This window comes from Chinchilla lanigera, unplaced genomic scaffold, assembly GCF_000276665.1.
Source record: "Chinchilla lanigera isolate Chin_1 unplaced genomic scaffold, ChiLan1.0 scaffold00005, whole genome shotgun sequence".
Lineage (NCBI taxonomy): Eukaryota > Metazoa > Chordata > Mammalia > Rodentia > Chinchillidae > Chinchilla > Chinchilla lanigera.
The window spans coordinates 16,206,421-16,225,960 of NW_004955406.1; the positions used below are offsets into that span (position 1 = coordinate 16,206,421).

Below are 19,540 nucleotides of genomic sequence, written 5' to 3' on the forward strand. Positions count from 1 at the left end.
ATTGAGTTGTCTATGCTCTTCTATTTTCTTGTCTATGTCATCTTTGGATATGCTGAACATTTCTTTCATTATTGTTGTCATTTCTTTTCTCACCTGAGACATAATTTCTGATCTGATGTCTTCTATGGCCCGATCAAGCTGTTTCTTGACTTCAGTTGCTATCATTTCAGAAATTTCAGGTGTATGACTTCCAGGCTCTTTTTTGTTGATGCCTCCTGGACTTGTTTTGGGTGGTGTGGAGGTATGGGATTGCATTTTGCTCCTTCATTTTGTCGTATTTGAAGATCTAGAGGCTCCCTGAAGTGCAGCCTCACTGTCCTGATTGTGTGTGAGGGGAAGGCGAGACTCTGAAGATCCCCCAGTGCTCACTGTACCTCCTGTGCTGGTGAGTAGTGGCAAGGTGGGATCCCAGACACTCCCCACCTTTCTTGCATTCAGTTGGCTCCCAGGAGAGTGTGGGAAGGGTGGGGGAGGTTTGCTGGTGCTCCTGAGACTGTCTGGGGTTCGGCCCAGCTTCCATAAGAGTAGGGGGGGATGCAGACAGAGTTCACCGAGGCTTCAGATATTGCCCAGAATAGAACATATTGCCAGCTTCCCATACTGGAAGGGGAGGGGTAAGGGTGAGCTCCCTGAGGCCACTGACTATACTCAGGTTTCAGCTGAGCTACCTGGGGGTGTGAGTTGTTCTGGCAGTGACCACCAAGTTCCCAGAAGTTGTCCAGGGATCCACATGCCTCTCACACCCCAGTGGGGGAGGCCCCAGAGTAGCTCACCAGGTTCCTAAAGCTGTCTGACATTCAGCCCAGGCCCAGAAGACACACTATGGGTGTGGTGAGGAGCCTCCTAGGCCCCAGAAGGTGCCCGAGGTTTTGCCTGCCTTGCACACTCGTCAGGGATGCAAAGCTGCGACTCACTGGGCTTCCTGAAGATGTCTGTGGTTCAACCCAGCTGGAGCCCACACCCTATGGATGTGGTGGGTAGCCACTGAGGCCCCAGAGGGTGCCCAAGGTTTCTCCCGCCTTGCACACTGGTCAGGGAGGCAGAGTCCAGACTCACGGGGCTTCCTGAAGATGTCTGGGGTTTAATCCCGCCTGGGGCGACACACTATGGGTGTCATAAAGTGCCTTTTAGCAGACTGAGGAAGAATGACTCTTGATATTAATTCTGGCTACTGATCCTAAGAGCAGCAGATTTCTCCATTATTCATTCATCAGCTGAAGAAATATTTATTAAGCATTTCTGTATAAATGTATTCCCTTCATGTAATTTACTGGTAAGAACAGCTGCTGACATTCTGTATACTGGAAGAGGCACTCAGGAGGAGAGTGTGAGTTAACCAAAACCCAATTGTTGGGAACATTGGAGGTCTCCCAAGTGCCTCAGGTTTCCTTTCTGCTGTGCTCCTTCTGCATCTGACCTTAGCACTCTTTCCTGCTGCTGATTTATCAATGATCTGGTTATCCAAGGTGACCTCCACTGTTTATGGAAGTGGGTTTGATATTCCTGTGCTTGCTCTGAGCAAGGCAGTGAGACTGTGCAAAGCAGGGTCCTTCATTTATTTGGAAAGTTCATTTTGTGTACTAGATTGGGCATCCTAGAGTGTAGAGCAACCATTATCATACCTGACTCATTGGATTTTGAGGCTAGACCATGGGCAGTGTTACTTTAATTTCTGTGCAATACAGTTCCATTCTGCAGATGATAATTGTTCTCCTTGCCCAGGAAGAGGTACTAGAAGGAGATGGTACTAGAGGTACTAGAAGGTACTATGTATGGCAGTTACAGTCTTCTGTGAGAGAGTCCTTGATACACCAACTCCTTGTTTTCCCACCATCTTAAAGTTCAATACAGAAAAATGCCTGGTGGGGAGTAAGAGACTACTGTCATTTGTAAAATGTATACTTCTCACCTTCACAGCTTCTGAGGAAATAGAAAGAATCAAGAATCAGTGAGGGAAGGCAGGGACTCAAAGTCAGTAAGCATGAAAAGCATTCCTGATGAAACGTTAAAGGGTGGAGGTAACTTACATTGAATATCTGCACTCTAACTTCCATTTTAGTGATTTAAAAATACTAGAATGAGCTGGGCACCATGGTACATGCTTGCAATCCCAGCACTCTGGGAGGTTAAGGTAGGAGGATATAAGTTCAAACCCAGTCAGGGGAACTTAGTGACTTAGGAAGACCCTATATCAAAGTAAAAAACACAAAAAGACTGGGAATGTAGCTCAGTGGGAAGGCCCTGAGTTCAATTGTCAGTACTGGAACAAACAAAAATCAAATAGAATAAGCAAAACTGGGTGGAATCTGATTTTAGATTGTTTTGGGGGGATGCAAGTTGCCAAATGGTCTAGTATGGGAGGATAAACAGGGATCCCAGGCGAGGAATCCATGTCACTTCCTTGTTTCCCACTAAAAACTTATTTACACAGGCTTTCTTCTCCCTTTCTCCATTTCTCTTTGTATCTGGTGTTTCTCGCTGGATTCTTCCTTCTTTCCCAGGTGTGTTTGATAACTGCTCCCACACAGTCAATGACAAGGGCTGGGCCCTGGGCATCCGCTCAGGGAAGGACAAGGGAAGGCAAGATGCTCGCTTCTTTTTCTCCCTCCGCACCGACCGCATGAAGAAAGCCACCATTGTGACTGGCCACAGTCGCTACCAACCAGGCATGTGGACACATGTGGCAGCCACTTATGATGGACGGCGCATGGCCCTGTATGTGGACGGCACTCAGGTGGCTAGTAGTCCAGGCCAGTCTGGTCCCCTGAACAGTCCTTTCATGGCATCTTGCCGCTCCTTGCTCTTGGGTGGGGATAGCTCTGAGAATGGGCACTGTTTCCGTGGACACCTGGGCACACTGGTCTTCTGGTCCACTGCCCTGTCACAAAGCCACCTCCAGCACAGTCCCCCACATGCAAGCAGGGCAGAGGAGTTGGCCACCTTGGTCCTGACAGCCAGTTTTGATCCTCTGAAGGAACAGTGGACACCTTTCAGGGATGAGAAATATCCCCGGCTTGAGGTTCTCCAGGGGTCTGGGACAAAGCCTGAGATTCTGTCACCTCTGCAGCCCCCACTTTGTGGGCAGACAGTTTGTGACAATGTGGAGCTGATCTCTCAGTACAATGAGCACTGGCCCCTGAGGGGAGAGAAAGTGATCCAGTACCAGGTGGTGAATATCTGTGATGATGAGGGCTCGTATCCCATAGTGAGCGAGGCACAGATCCAGAAGCAGCACGAGGCCCTGAATGAGGCCTTCAGCCGCTACAACATCAGCTGGCAGCTGAGCGTCCACCGGGTCCTCAACTCCACTCTGCGCCACCGGGTTGTGCTTGTGAACTGTGAGCCCAGCAAGATTGGAAATGAACACTGTGACCCCGAGTGTGAGCACCCGCTCACAGGCTATGACGGAGGTGACTGCCGCCTGCAGGGCAGCTGCTACTCCTTTAACCGCAGGGATGGGATCTGTCATGCTGCCTGCAACAACATGCTGAATGACTTCGATGAGGGGGACTGCTGTGATCCTGAGGTGACAGATGTGCGCAAGACCTGCTTTGATCCGGACTCACCCAAGAGGTAAGAAATTGTGGATTATGATGACTTACTTGTAGGGCACATTTCTAACATTGCTTTATCTTTTTGCTTCTGGAGGGGGAAAAAGGGTTCACATAGTCCCACAACAAAACACTCTTTCAGGTCTCATCAGGCTGTATCAAGCTCTTAGGAAGTCTTAGGTGTAGTATTAGGTAATTAGCAATGCCAGGTCACAAAGGGAGAGACAGCAGAGAACAAATCACATTGTGTGGAGTAAACCACTATCTGCAGTATGAAAGGCACCTCACCTGGTTCTCAGACTCTGTGACAGTCTGGTGCCTGGCCAGTTTTCCAGGTACCTTAGGCCCACTAAAGCTGGATATCTTCACCAGAGAGGACCAAGAAATGAAGAGGAGAACAAGCTTGGTGAACAGTGTTAGAAAATCATCCACCCCAGGTACCTGTGAATGTTTTCCCTGTAGACAGAGTCTCAGCACAGGAATACAAATCCACAGAAAGGTCTACTAAATGAGGTTTGTAAGTTACAAATGGCACTTCCTGAAACTCAGATGTCTTGCTTATAAAAGGTGGGTGACTGCAGTAATATTTTACATTATCTAAATCCTAGGATTGTTTTATGAATCAAATGGAATAAGGTACAGGAAAGCATTTGGTAGCTGTAAAGTTTACAAGGTACACAATAGTTCTAAATTGACATTAGAAATATTTCCATTTGTCTCCAAGCTCACTCTTACATCAAACCTGACTGAGAAAGTCATTGGATTAGTCACCTTTCCATTACTATAATAAAATACCTGAGTTAATTATTTGGTAAAGAGAAGTGGTTATTTTGGTTTACTGTTCTGGAAGACTAGTACAAGATTAAGCGTCCCCATTGCTTTGAGCCTCTATTGAAGCAGCACATCACGACAGGGGTATATAGTGAAGCAAACTGGTCATCTTGTGAGCCAGAAAACTAGAAAGTAAGAAGACACTGAAATCCCGTAATCCCATTGGAGGTCATGTCCCCAGTGACCTTCAGACTTCCTGTTCCACATCTTAAAGGTTCTAATGCTTCCCAATTGTACCACAGTGGGGATCCAACCTTTAACACATGAACCTTTGGGGGACACTTGTTTAAACCATAGCAGCAGTATTTCAAGTTACCCAGGCATGGTTCTTACAGTGGCCCTTTATCTGTCTAAACTCTGACTGGTCTACCCTTATTGGAGTGTTTAAGACTTATTCCTTTCACTGCCTCAGAGGTGCCATAGAATTTATACTGTTCCATCTGTAGACTCAGAAGTGTTGTGAACCTATAATCATAGGCACTTTATTTCCCCTATGTACAATACTCATTCTGTGGAATTGTAAGAAATAGTTACACTGTTTTCTTTTTGGTGGTGCTGGCAATTGAAGCTAAGGCCGTGTGCATGCTAAGCACATGTTCTTCCACTAAGCTACACTCCAGCTCCAAGTACTTATGCTTTTACAGTGTTAAAAATTTCCATCAGAGTAACAAATGCTTAGAGTTAAAAATATCAGATCATAACAAAATGTGTAAAGAGGAACAGTAATCTCCTGACTAATTCTTCCCCATTCTTCTCCATTTTCTATCCTTGCTACCTGTAAGTAACTATATTTAATTCTTTTATCTAGCTTTTCTGGTAATTTTCTCTCTCTCTCTCTCTCTACATATATATATATATATATATATATATGTATATATAATTGTTTGATATATACATAATATATATTGTTTGAGTCATCAATTTTAAATATTACTCTTATAATAGAGATGAGACTAATAATCATATATTTACCATCCCTTTTCCAACTTTCCAATACAGTTATTTTACTTTCTTATTTATTTTACCATTCTTACTTGTAGTTTTTCCTTAGAACCTCATAAAACTCATTCCAGCATCCCTCAAAATACTAGAATCTGCAGGTGCTCAAATTCCTTATATAAAAGACATATGACTTGAAAATAGTCTCATACATTTTCCTGTATGCTTTAAATCATTTCTAGATTACTTATAAAACCAAATGCAATGTTAATGTATTAGATTCTAGGAATAATGACGAGGACAAATCCTGTACAAATTCAATACAGATGAAATTTTGCTAGTTTTGATCCAACATTGTTTAGATCTACAGATGCAGAACACATGAATATGAAGGACACCTGTATGCATATTTATTACATGACTATGAAAAATTACTTGTTGCAAAACAAAATATTACTCTATTATATTTCCTTTCTTGACTCTTCCCATCCCTTAGTCTATCACTAGAGTGAGTTTTGCCTCTTGCTCTTCTTTCATTCATATCTTCTTTCCCTCCCTTCTTCTTTTGTTCGTCTTGATATCTGAATGTATAGCCTGTATCTTTAGGATTTCCCTCCCCCACACACCCCCACACACCTCTGTGTTAGTTCATTCTAGTCTCCTGTCCAACATTCATAAGTCATATTTAGATCTGTTACACAGTTGTCACCCTGGAACTTCACTTTTTTTGTACTGGTGTCCCTGTGCCCTGGACTACATAAATATCTCTTAATTTATTATCTTATTTTACTGGAAAACATCCTTAAGTAACTTTCTAAGAAAAGGTGCTTTAGGTAGCATTTTTCTGAAACTGACTTCTCAGAATAGTTTTATTCTACCTTTACACAAAACCGACAATTTGTCTTTGTTAAAATTTTGAAAAAAATTATTAATTGCCTCTAGCTTCTATTCTGATAATTGCCTATCTATCTGTCTATCTATCTATCTATCTATCTATCTATCTATCTATTATCTACCTACCTACCTACCTATCTATTCTTTTCAAAATCATTTGGAATATTATCCAAAGCTTATTCTTTAGAGATTGAATGATAATTTTTCTTAGGGCTAATATTTTTACTTGTGTATTATTTTAGTAAGGATCCTTTCAATTTGAACATTCATGGCCCTTATCTCTGGGAAATTTTCTTAAGTTATTACTTTGCTATTTCTTCATTCAGTTTCTCTGTTTTCTTTTTCTCTCTTCAAGATACCTGGAAGTATATCTTCTGAATTTATCCCCTTACTTTTTTCTCTGTGCTCTTTTATATTTTTTTATGTCTTTTGAGATTTCCTCAATTATAGTTTCCAATTATTTATTTAGATAGTTACTGACATATTCTAAGATATTTTTTATTGTTTGACTTTTTATTATTAATCTATTTTTATCATAAGGATGTAATATATTTTGAGAATAAACACAAAGTTTTAAAAAAATTCCCATTCATCTTTCCTGATGGTGAATTTCCTCAAATGTCTAATGCTTATGTACAAGAACCATGCTTTTTAAGTTTTATTTATAAGGATCTAAAAAAGAATAATTGTTTCTGAATTTCCTCTTCTGACAGAAGTCTGACAGCAGGATCACAGTGGAGGGAAGAGGTTTTGCAGTCTCAATTCCTCATTTTTATTTCATGTATTGAGTTTTTAAAAATTTATCTGATATCTTCTGCCTTATACCCTTTGTGCTTAAATTTTATAATTAAAAATATATTTTTAAAACTGTTACTTGCAATAATGGTAGTCTGAAAACTACCATTATTACCCTACCAGGTAGGGTAAGCTAAGCAGAGAACAAATAGAATAAAATAAGGATAGATGCTAATAACTTTGTGGAGGAATATAAGAATTTGATCTATTTTTTTTTGGATTTAAATCCAGACTGAGGTATGAAGAGCACAGCATTGGTTTTGCTTTTCCATACTATGGCTTTAATTGTTTCAGAGGACTTTGGATTCATGGAGACAGACCTGCAAGTGTCTATGTGGTTTTCTGTGACTTGGAGTTGGCAGTCATCACTGAACTAAATTGACCATCAATAGCATCCACATTAGTACAGTTAAATCACAGAGCTCAAGCTCAAAATTCCATTAGACTCTGAAGGGCTCCAACTTCACCAATGCTTTGCTAGACATTTATGGAGCAAACAGAATGTGCCAGGCAACAAGGTCCTTCCACATAGGAGCTCACTGCTCAGTAGTGGGTAGTGGCAAGTGGGAAGAGACCAACAGATAGATTACTAGCACGGCAAATGTTAGTCATCTGTGAATAATTCTATTCAATTTCTAAATCCTACTCAACCTCCCCACCACTCCCATAGAGAAACCAGAAATCTAGCCCAAAGCAGTTCCTCTCCAAAAGGATCTGAGAGGAATAGAGAGCCTGCAGAATCCAGAATCAAACATCTGTAACACAGATGCACCTATCAAAGGGAGAGTATTTATCAGGCTTCAGACTGGTCAGAGGAGATATGAGTTATAGATACATTACCCAGCCAGTTGAGCAGAATTACCAAGATAGAAGAACTTGGCTTGTAGTTAGGGAAAGCTACATAAGCCAGATGTCTATTTCTACATACCAGCTGCTCTGACAAAGAGTCCACAGGAATTAAAGGAAGAAGGGATGAGTGTCCACATCAAGGAAATTAAAAATGTCATTGACCTTTCCTTATAGTACATTCTAGTCAGGCAAGCCAAGGGAATCTCTGTGCCCTAAAGTGAACTTGGCTTGCCTGGCCTTTAAGTCCTTATTGTCATTTCATTATTGGTTCAGTTATTTTTCTCTTTAAAGTTATGGCACAGAGATAGGGTTCTTTGCTGTTGCACTTACTTTCTATCCTTTTCACAAGAATTGAGCTAAGTACCTAAACAAATTTGGAACTGTGTGATTGTCTCTGTTTTGGTTTCTGTATTTTCAATTTCATGATATTGTTGACCAGGAGCAAAATCATCTGATAAAAATAATTGGCTGAGCACAGTCTAACCAAGTGATCATTTATCTAGCCTCACCTATAAAGCAGATAGGGGGATACTGTATATCTGTTTTCTGAAGCTTGTGTTGACCAACATCTCTATGTGTTGATGACTCCTTGTCTGTTCTTTGCCCCATTTCCTTAATTTTCTTGATGGAGACTCAAAGGCAGAGGGATACTCTACATACATAGAATGCTGGTACATGGCCCACTTCTCTCTAAAGTGGTCTGCAAGAACACGGGCTTTTAGGTGCTTTCAAGGCAGAGTGGGATCTGTGACTGTGTCCTAGAAGGGGTGTTTTACAGGGCAGGATGACAGATGCACGTGGCATCACAGAAACAGGTGGAGAACTTGGTGCTACAGAGAGCTGGATGCTGGGCAGTAGCTGTGCTTTGTTTGCCCACACTCTGTGGCTGTTGAGCCAAAGAGATGGTGGAGCAGGGCTGCTGCAGTGGTGCATCTATTCATCATCAAGTAGCCTTTATTATATGTTTCTTTTGAAGTAAAATTCAAAGATCCATGAAGCCCAAAAAAACTTGCCTAGGGGAAAATAAGTGTAAGGGGTAGAGGAGGGCAGGGAGAGAAGAAAAGGAGGAGAAACTCTGAACAAGAACACAGGAAACATCTCTCAATCCCTCTAGTTGAGAATGCTCAGTGTGCTACCTTATGGGGACAAGTCTCACTTTCTCCCACGCATGTCATCTGGCAAGGAGCAGGAGGGAAGAAAGAAGAGGAGACGTCAAGATAAGCTGGGAAAATTTCCCTAATAATAGACGTGTCTGCTGTTTATTTTCCTACAGGCCAATTTCTCCATAGTTCCAATAGACACTGTCTTACAAGTAAATGAAATCCACAGGTTTTTTTGTTTACCTGGCTGAGTACATTTTCCTACTCAGGTGAGTGTGGAGAGGCTATTTCTCTCCTTTTTGTGGCTATTTCCTGGCCAAATATACAGACTTGTGAGTGAGCCATGTGATCTGTCAGGGTTACAGATATTTTCTCAGAAACTTTTTAGGAGAGGCCCATTTTCTGACTGTGTTCCATTTTTCGCAGAAATGGGGCACTGTCCAAAGATCTGGGGTGTTAGTTTTTGTCCCCTGACCAGCTGCTGTTGGCTCAGTTGATTTCAGTTGTGCCCCTTTTTAGAATTTAACCCTAGGAATCTGAAACACAGCTACACACTTACAAACATTTTCATTCTTTTTCTCAAGGAAACTTGTTTTTAAGTTATTTTAGCCAATGGAGAAATGACAGATCTGATTTCTAGGTCTTCCTGTCACATGGGCCCTCATTCCCTTGATGCTAGAGATGTAGATTTGGCAGTGATTGGAGCTTAGAGCTATTTGGGCTCCCCGGGTCTTTCTGAGAATGTGTTTCATCAGAATACCAGCTTCTATAATAAACTGCTAATTCTCCTCTACTCCAAGGTTTCTCTGCAGGAGCTCTGTCTGATGGTTTTGGACTTCATTTCCCAGCTCAACACTTGGAAAACCAACTCTGACCTATGCTTTAAGCCTCAGTTAAGATGCCACATCATTTGTCTTAAAATATGAACTTGTTGATCTCATTTGTAGCACTTCTCATGTATCCAGTACAACTGCCCTGCTCTGGCCCTACCATTTCTCTCCTGGGTTATTGCAGCAACCTCCAAACTGCTCTTCTATGGTTGTTCTTGTACTCCTGCCCCTAGACTTATTTTTAACATAAGCATAACTCAAATCAAGTCATCCTCTGCCCCAAACTTGCTGTCAGCACTCCAGCTCACTCAGTGAAAACCAAAGAATAGTGCTTCATTGCTGTGTAGGGTCTGCCTGATTTAGTACCAGTTACCTCTGTGGTCTTACCTCTTGTCAGGATCAGCTGCCTTACTAGGTTCAAGTCACACTGGCCTTCTCACTGACCCTGACTTTCCAGCCATACCCCTACTGCATGACCTTCCCACTGGCTTTTCAGTCCACTGGAATCCTTTTCCTCCAGATTCCCACATGCCTAACTTTCTCACTTCCTTTTGGGCATTTTTAAAAATTACTTTCTAGATGAGTGACTATTTCTGGTGCCCATTTTTAGAATGTTACACATTTCTTTGATTTTTTTTATGGTTGCTTTCCTGATTTATTTTTCTTCTTAAAATTTATCACCAGCATGCTATTTTGCTTGTTTTCCTTAAAGTCAATCTTCTCTTCTGGAATACAAATTGTACTAAGGAAGAAGGTTTTGTATAAAACTATTATACCCCAACACCTAGAAAAAGGAATACACCAAAGTAGTCAATAACTGTTGAATGAAAATTTGTTCTTTTTCTAATACAGTGGTTGCTGAAACAATTATCAGTGAACTTAATTTGGTCCACTAAGTTTTTGTAAATAAAATGTTATTGGAACACAACCACACTCACTTGTTTGGGTATTGTTTATAGTCACTTTCAGGAGGTACAATTGTATTGTTACAACAAAAACAGTATGTCCTATAAAACCTAAAATATTTATTTCCTGGCTCTTTACAAAAATTTTTGCTAACCCTTTTCCTAGAACGTATTTAGCATGCTATATTGCAATTGCCCATTATTATTTATTTCTTGTACAACTCTTTAGGTATTTTGTTCATAAGGCTTAGCATAGGAAGTGTTCATGTAATATGGTAAAAATGTAACAGCATATATACATATCCATCTTCCTTAGGCCATAGGCCTTGGTATATCCAGTTATCTCGCTCCTGTAGAATTTTTATGCCAACTGTATTCCCAGGAATTAATGATTTAGAATTCAAAAGCACTTGATTCATAGAAATAAAAAATGTACTTTATATTAATTATTTATTTAACGCTTATATTAGCTTTTAGAATAAATATTTTAATCCTACACATTTTGTTTGTAAGAAAAATGAAATTTAGACAGTTAAATAGCTCTCACTATGCAGTGGCAGAAACGGGTTAAATTCTTGCTTCATGGTTTATATTATATATTGTATGTCAGGTATAATTTCAGAGCTCTAGCAAACTATTTAGCTACTGGTGAGGGAAAAATAAATATTTGTTGATTTTAATCATATGATGATTGTTTCAAAGAATATAACTTTGAAGAGATGAGGAGACTGAAAAGGGGATAATGATGGGCTTAGTGATTATGAGGACTTTAAAAAGTGAGTTCATAAATAAAATATGAGCAGTGGAGTTTATTAGGTAAGGGCTAAGTGCAGCAGAGTTTATTAGGTAAGGGCTAAGACATGAGCAATACGCATTTTGTCATGAACAAAAATATTCAGGCCATTGTAAGAATAGCAACTTGGGAGGGGAAATTCTCTAGACCTGATTTTGAAAGAGACAAATTGGAAAAATTTTTTCAGGACAATGGTTGTTAGACGTTTACCTAAGGAACTGCAACAGTAACAATTTGGGAGCCTTAGGAGATACATCGCAGCTTTAATATGTGTATCTGTTTTAATAACCACCATCTCTCTTAAGTGTCACATTTTCTTTCTAAGTTTATTTTTCTTATGCTTGAAAAAATATTTTGAAATTTCCTTTATTAAAATTTGCTAGCCATATACTTTTCAGTTTTTATTTATACAGAAATGTCTTTAGTGTACCAAACTTCTTAAAATATACCTCTTATCTTTTCTCTTTGGCTAGTTTGAGATCTTTTTGTCCTTGGTGTTCTGCTGTTTCCCTAAAATATGTTTGGTGTGATTTTTCTTTATTATTTTATTTGAGATTTATTGTCATCACTGAATCAAACATTTATGCCATCATCACTTCTGGGACATTATAAATCATATGTTGTTATGGCTTGTGTTTATATGGCCCCTCAAAGCCTCAAGTGGTTATAGGTGGGACTTTTTTAGAGGTGGTCGGATACAGAGTATGTGATGCTGGGACTGATTCACGGTGCAATGCTAAGATCAAGGGCAGTAGGGTTAAGGATGTGAGTGCTACCTACTCTAAGTAGCCCGGATAAGATATAAGGGATAGAAAAAGCTGCGGTCATCCTTTGCTGCTTTTGCTACCTTCTGCTCACTGTGAACAGTTTCTCCTCTGAAATGCCTGTCTGCCATGCCACACTGTTTTGGGGCCAGTAATAATAGATTGAAACCTTTACAAACTGTGAGCTGAGTAAACCTTGCCCCATATAACTTTGGATGTTGGGTATTTTGTCTCAGCAATGAGAGAAAAGTTATTAAGACATATGTGTTCAAATATATTATCTTTCTGATTTTTTTCTATTATCTCTTAGATTTCTAATTAAATACTAATTGCTCCCTGTCCTGTTCTCCATGTTTCTTAATAACTTTCTATTTTTCAGTATCTTTACCTATCTGTGCTCCATTTGAGTAACTATTTTGGGGATTATTGCAGTCTATTTTTTCTCCAAGTTTGGCTAACTTGCTCATATAACCTAACAATACATTTTTAATTTTTATTAAAATTTAAACAGGTAATATTCAGTCATTTTTATATCTATCTAGTAATTTTCATTGATTCCTATTATTAATCCATAATTTGGATATTTTTTTTTAAATATTAACGTGAAGATACAAGAACTTACCTATGTAGTAAAGTTGCATAAAACTAAATACACACAAATGAGTATGAGTAGAATTTGGGAAATCTGAGTAAGATTAATGGATTGTATCAATGTCAATATAGTGTTTTTGATATTGTATTATAACTTTTTAAGATGTCATCATTGAGGGAAATAGTAAAGTAAATACAGGATTACTCTGTAATATTTTTTACAAATGCGTGAGTCTAATTTATCAAAAATAAGGTCAAGTTAAAGCATATGAACATATTTCTTTTATAAAATATTATAACTTACATCAGTTGATCTGATTTATTTGTTTGCTATTTCTTTTCCTCTTCCTAAGGGTGTCTCCTTTCCTATGAGTGGATTATGCTTTTTTGTGCCCGTGTGAGCCCATATTCCTTACAACTTTACATGTTCAATTTTTTTCAGACTTGAGTTGAAAATATTCTTGTCCACTTTTGCCAATTACTTGTGGTAATTTTAAAATATACTAAACTTCAGTATATTTTGGTAAACTTTAAAATATATCATTAGCATGAGATTTTATTTTTTAGAATAGGGTGTTTATACTTGAATGCTGGTTATATTCACAACTTCTCAGGGAAGAATTTATCCATATATATTGTGTCAAAGTTAAGAAGTGCAAGGACTTTTTCTTCTGTCGTCTTCAATAAGGTAGAATTTTTATTACTAATATTTTTGTGTCCTGTTTATTAATGGTCTAGTTCTTGGAAGCTCTGGCTTTATATGAGGCTCTTTTATCAAACCCCTTACCTTAAATAAATTCTAACTTTTCATTTTCTAACAAGTTGTCATCAGGTCATAAAACTGAAGGACATTAGAAAAGGCTGATCCTGCAGGGAAGCCAGTGGTACCAGAGAACATCTTTCTTCCTCAATTACTGTGTTTACTTTGAATGTGGACTCTGAATATACCCTTTAATGTCCTTCTATCTTTGTGATGCATTTAAAATTTATTGAGATGAGGTAGTTATTTTCAGTGAAGATATGATCGTGTCTTGCAAAGTTTTTTTTCATAGAAAATGAGCTTTATTGGTACATTTTGGGTATACATAATGATCACATTCATTATAATGAATTTGTAACTGCACATGATATAACTTGATTCTTTTTGATTGCCCACTCACCTACCCTCCCTTCAACTCCTCTTCTTTTCCTTATTTACAAAAGCTTTGTTTCCATTTTCCCCTCTTTTCTCATTTTTTTTTTTTTTTTACTTTTCCCTTCCTTTCTCCCTCTCTCCCTTGTATCCCTTTCCATTTGAACACTTTCTTCCTATTTCACAATATCTATTATATATTTGGGTATGTATTTACACTTTTGGTTTCTCCCACCAGAGAAAAAATGCAGTATTTACACATGTGTGTACAATTTATTTTACCTAAGATTATGGTCTCTATGTGCATTCATTTTCCTAAAAATGTCTTAAGCTTATCCTTATTTATCGTAGAATAATACTCCATTGTGTAAAAAACCAAAACAAAACATATCCTCTTTATCCATTGACCAGTTGATGGGCTTTGGGGCTGTTTCTACAATTTGGCTATTACAAACTGAGCTGCTGCATACATGGGGTGTGCATATATCACTGTGGTATGATGCTTTAAATTCTTTTGGGAAGATACCAAGAAGGAGACTATCCGTGTAAAATGGGACCTCTACTTCTAGTGTTTTGAAGAATCTCTACACTGACTTCCACAATGGTTGTACCAGTCTACATGCCTACCAACAGTAGAGAAGGTTTCCTTTCCCCGACAGCCCCATGAGCATTTGTTATTTTTTAAATTTCTTGATAAAACCCATTCTTTCTGAAATCTCAGTATCGTTTTAGTTTGCATTTTATGAATGACCAATGAGGCTGAACATTTTTCATATATTTATTTTACATTTCTAATTCTTCATCTGATAAATGTTCATTGATCTCAGATGCTCATTTTTGGATCAAGTCTTTAGATTTGGGTGGTCTGGCTTTTTTGAGTTCTTTATATATTCTAAACAGTAATCCTTTGTCTGAGGAACAGCTGGAAAATTTTCTTTCCCTCACTGTGTGTTGTTTCTTCACTCTGTTGGTGATTTCTCTTGCTGTGAAAAAGCTTCTTAATAGGATGAGATCCCAGTTGGTGATTCTTTGTGATAGTTCCTGTGCAATCAGGGTTTTTTTGTTCATAAACTATTTGCCTACACCAATGTTTTGTGTACACCAGAAGTAGTATGTATTCTGTCTTCCAGTAGATATATTGTTTCTGTTTTAATATTTAGATCTTTGACCCATTTAGATTTTAGTTTAATGCATAGTGAAAGATATGGGTCTAGTTTTAACCTTCAGCATGCAGAAAGCCAGATTTTCCAGCACCATTTATTAAAGACACTATCTTTCTTCCAGTGAAGGTGTTTGGCAACTTTAAAGATATGGTGGTTAAGTATATCTGGAGTTGTTTCTTTATCTTCTAATCGGTTTCATTGATCCTGAGGTCTGCTTTTTTTTCCCCCAGTATCATGCTGTTTTTATCTTAATATCTTTGTAGTATAATTTCAAATTAGGAATTGTGATGTCCCTTGCCTTGCATTTGTTGACCAGAACTAGTTCTTTGGCAGTGGTCTGTAGTATTTTTTGTGACCCTTAGGCAATCTCTGTCTTGGTTTATGAGGAAAAACAACTGGTTGGAACAATTATGTCACTTTGGCTAAAGTGGTACAATCAGCAATAATAATAGTATCAAACAGAGACTAGGAAATGACAAACTGAGGAAACTATTGATTTGCCACCTTTAACTATATGGAATAGATTTGTGGTTATATAACAAAATTTAAAACAACCCAGAAAATTGTATGCAATATGTAAGTCCTCAATATGACAATTTTACCTTCAGGGGAGAAAGTTTAAAAGCAGTGAGGTGGGAAAATAGAGAATTAGAAGAAGAGGAAGCGATTAGAAGCAAGACTAGAGTACAAAGAAAGATCACACAAACTTTGGGAAACTGAAGCAAAAGACAGGATAGAAAAAGAGAAGGAAGAAACAGAAATAGCAGAACAGAGTAATAACCACAAAAAAACCTAGAAACATGTTCACACTTATATAAAAAGAAGAACAAGCAATGAAGAAAAGAACAAAACAAAAAAATGAGAGAGATAGGGGCTGGGGATTTAGCTCAGCTGCAAAGCGTCTGCCTGGCAAGCGCAAGGTCGAGAGGGGAGAAAAACCAAAAAAAAAAAAAAAAAAAAAAAAAAAAAAAAAAAAGAGAGAGATAGACCACTTCAAGGTGTGTCTCTGCTGTCACTGGTGGACAATATGGGCAGAGTGCTGATCCATATTGATTAATCCCAGCAAGCCAGCAGTAGCTTTACAGCAGGATAGTGGATAATCCCAGTGAGCCTGCACTTTTATCTCCCTTGAAATTCAGGCTGGTTTCTGGCCATGAGGCTGGAACTAGAACTATTCAGCCTGTAGCAGTAGGTGTGCCTTCCATGGGCATTAACTCAGCTGGAGGCCACTAGATGGAGGCAGCAGTTGTTCTGAGTCCCAAGCTCAGCCAGCCATTCTCCAAGACGGCTCCTGGTCAATCGCTCTCTCCCATTCGATGTCTAAGCCCCGACACCACTCACCAGCCTCTGCAGTTCTCCATGTCCACTCCTCCCTTCTACTGGTGCATCTCTCCTTGGAGGACTCTGGGGTGGCCATCAGTCACCATGCATCTGAAGATTTGAGCTGCCATCTCCCACGTAGTGAGTCCAGGCTCATGGAAAAGAAGCTGCCTGCCACCTCCTGGAAATTCACATGATGAACTTGGAGTTTACGATATCGGTAGTGGAGATCCAGGTTTATAACAGTCAATGTGAAAAATAATCATGGGCATTGTGAGCTAGAAGCTTCCAAAGAAGCAAAAGCATGATGTGGCTGCTAAAATTAGGCCAACAAATTTGAGATCTGTTAAAAAGCATAAGGTGTCCAGATTGTTGAAATTGATGTGATACTTGCACTAGACACAGCTGTGATCAGACTTTGTCTGGAGTTGGTACTCAGTTCTGGCTAGCAGGCTTTATGAGGAACATCAACAACCTGGAGAACATCCAAGATCTGGTTGAGAGTGGTGATGATCAGGATGGTAGAATGACCCTCTTCTTCAGTTATAGATTTTTAACTTCTTCATGCTTAGTTGAGAGAGCAGTATAACTGGCTGGAAAAAAAAGTTACAAAGACTTTTTTGTATCTCATTTACTCATTCATTAATTATTTAGTTTATAATATTTATCGCATACCCACTGTGGGTTAGGCAGTGTAGATACCAGGAATATGATCTTTGTCTTCATTTATGCAGGAAAGACAGATGTGTATGTATATAATTGCAATAACTGAGTAGAGTAATTTAGTCATCATTGGCCTAAATTTGAATTTCTATGGTAACAAACCAGTTGCCTTTCAACTTCTAGTCTCCCTCCAGCCTGAGCACAAATTAACTGTGCACACTGTCATCAGGATAATCATTCTAGAATCATTAATACGTGGAAGGAGTCCATTGAGGAAGAGATGGAAGTTGAAACAGCAGAAAGGAGAGTTCATGAAGTGAGCAAATCAGGTCAACAGGAAACTGGCACCTGACATATAGTGCGAAATATTTAGGCCAATAACCAAAATAATGACTGCCATTTATTCAATACCCCAAACACTAACTATGAAATTAGAGCAACATTACGGGGCATTCACAGTGCAACCCTAGAACCAAGTGACTTCATGTGGAGTCTAAGATTTTCCATTAAATATGTTTTCTAATTATACTGGATCTTCTGCTCAGTAGTTTCATCTACATCATTTTTATATATTTTAATATAATAGAAAAAATTATCATTGCTAATTTTATCATTTTAGTACCTTCTTGCATGATCATAAATTCTTGGTCAGGAAATAGATAAGATCATCTATTCCCTTTTCTTGGTAGCCTAGGCTACCATAGGTTTTTTGGGAAAAGGACACATAGTGAAGATATTCCATGAGGTAGTGATCTATCCTATTTTTGGAGAGCTAAGGGAACTGCTACAACATCTGTTTGCAATTAATTTGAGTAGATCATATTGTTTCAAAACTATATTGTGGATAAAACTAAAATTAGTATCTGTAAAATTGTTTTTTAAGGATTTCTTAGTTTTATTTTCTTATTTGGATGTTATTTCTGTGGCTAAAAAAATTGTTATGCCTATACATGTGTAGTATACATATATATACATATATATATGGGTTATATATATATATATTTCTAAGTAAGCCTTTTCTATAAGAAACATTTATCATTTGGTGCTAGTTATATCACCTTATTTCAGGTCTGTTCTAAGGTGGGCTTTACTTTCAGATGACACAACAATTTAAAGTAAAAACACACATAAGACAAAGGAAACACATAGAAAATAAAGCCATACAAAGACTAAGTCATGGTGAATTCAGTGTACTAAATGATTGCATGTGTGTGAGAGTGTGAGAGTAGAGTTGGGCCAAGGATTTAACTGTGAACTTAGAATCAATACAAAGAGGGAGGGGGAATGAGTTCCGCTGTTCGCACTGAGTTACATTTGCTACTTACAAGAGGAAAGCAAAGAGCTTCTCTAGAGAACGGGGCAGTTAATCATATGGGCCACATTCTCCTGGGGTCTACACTTGGAGGAAGGTATGTAGAATAATGAACAAGTCTTCACAACACCATTGTACAAAAGTCTAATATTCTTTTAATGAATCAGCCTGGAATCTGCCTGTGAGCACAACTGAAAGGCCACTTTGTACCCACAGTTTCAACCCTTTAGAGAGTGGTTATACTATTTTTATCCTGGCACTATGTTAAAGAGAATAATAATCCAGAGAGAAGTCCTTCTGGGGAGCGAGGGGTAGAAGGACTCAGAGCTTAAGCAATAGCGACCAACATGAACTGGAAAATGAACATTTTCTCTGAGGCCAGAGAGAAGGCTGTGAGGGTGGACGCAGACACATGGGGTGGAGATTGGAGCTCCAGTCTTTCTGATGGAGGAGGGCTTTGTCTTGAGAGGGAGGGACCTGCTGGTGGGGGAGGAGCTGGAGAGAGCCAGAGGTTGTTGAGCTTAGTCTCTGTCCAGTCAGTCTTTGGGTGTGGAAATGATTTTTGTGAAAGAAACTGATTCTGATAACACTGTCTGTGAACATATTAGGAGGTGTAATCCAAGTAAATTCTAAAAGATGAAATAGGCATACTATGACTCATGTCATGGGCTGTCACAGATGAACCTTGGAGACCATCCGGTTCAACCACTGCATCTTATTTTATACATGAGGAAGCTTGTCTTGAGTCACAGAGCTACCTGATTATCTGGTTGAATATCCTCAGGAGAGGTCATTTGACTTTTGCTTGTTTCCTCATTGTACATAATCACCTAAACTGCTATTCAAGAGGCAGAGGGCCCTAGGTCTAAATTTCTGCTTCAGTTTTTCCATTTTATTCTATGCCTTTGCTTTACTGTATAGCTTTAAAACTATTTTTTGCGGCTTGGAAAAACTAGAAAATCAAAGATTCCTCAGCAGTCTCCTTTGCCTATGAGTTTTTCTTTCCTACTAGTTTTGCATAAGGTGGTCATTAATAAAGTCAATGATACTGTAGAAGAATTAAGAGGATTAGAAGAACATGCAAAGGTAAACTCAGAGTGAGAATAAA

The 19,540-nt window shown here is 38.8% G+C and overlaps 1 protein-coding gene across 2 annotated transcripts in view; it reads left to right on the forward strand.

Moving 5' to 3' along the window:
* The window catches only part of Pappa2 (pappalysin 2), a 262,402-nt gene that overhangs the window by 38,657 nt on the left and 204,205 nt on the right, over nucleotides 1-19,540 (forward strand). For both annotated transcript variants that reach the window (XM_013520972.1, XM_005374904.2), the window contains exon 3: nucleotides 2,502-3,573. In XM_013520972.1, the coding sequence (XP_013376426.1) occupies nucleotides 2,502-3,573 (1,072 nt within the window). The remainder of the gene's footprint in view (nucleotides 1-2,501; nucleotides 3,574-19,540) is intronic.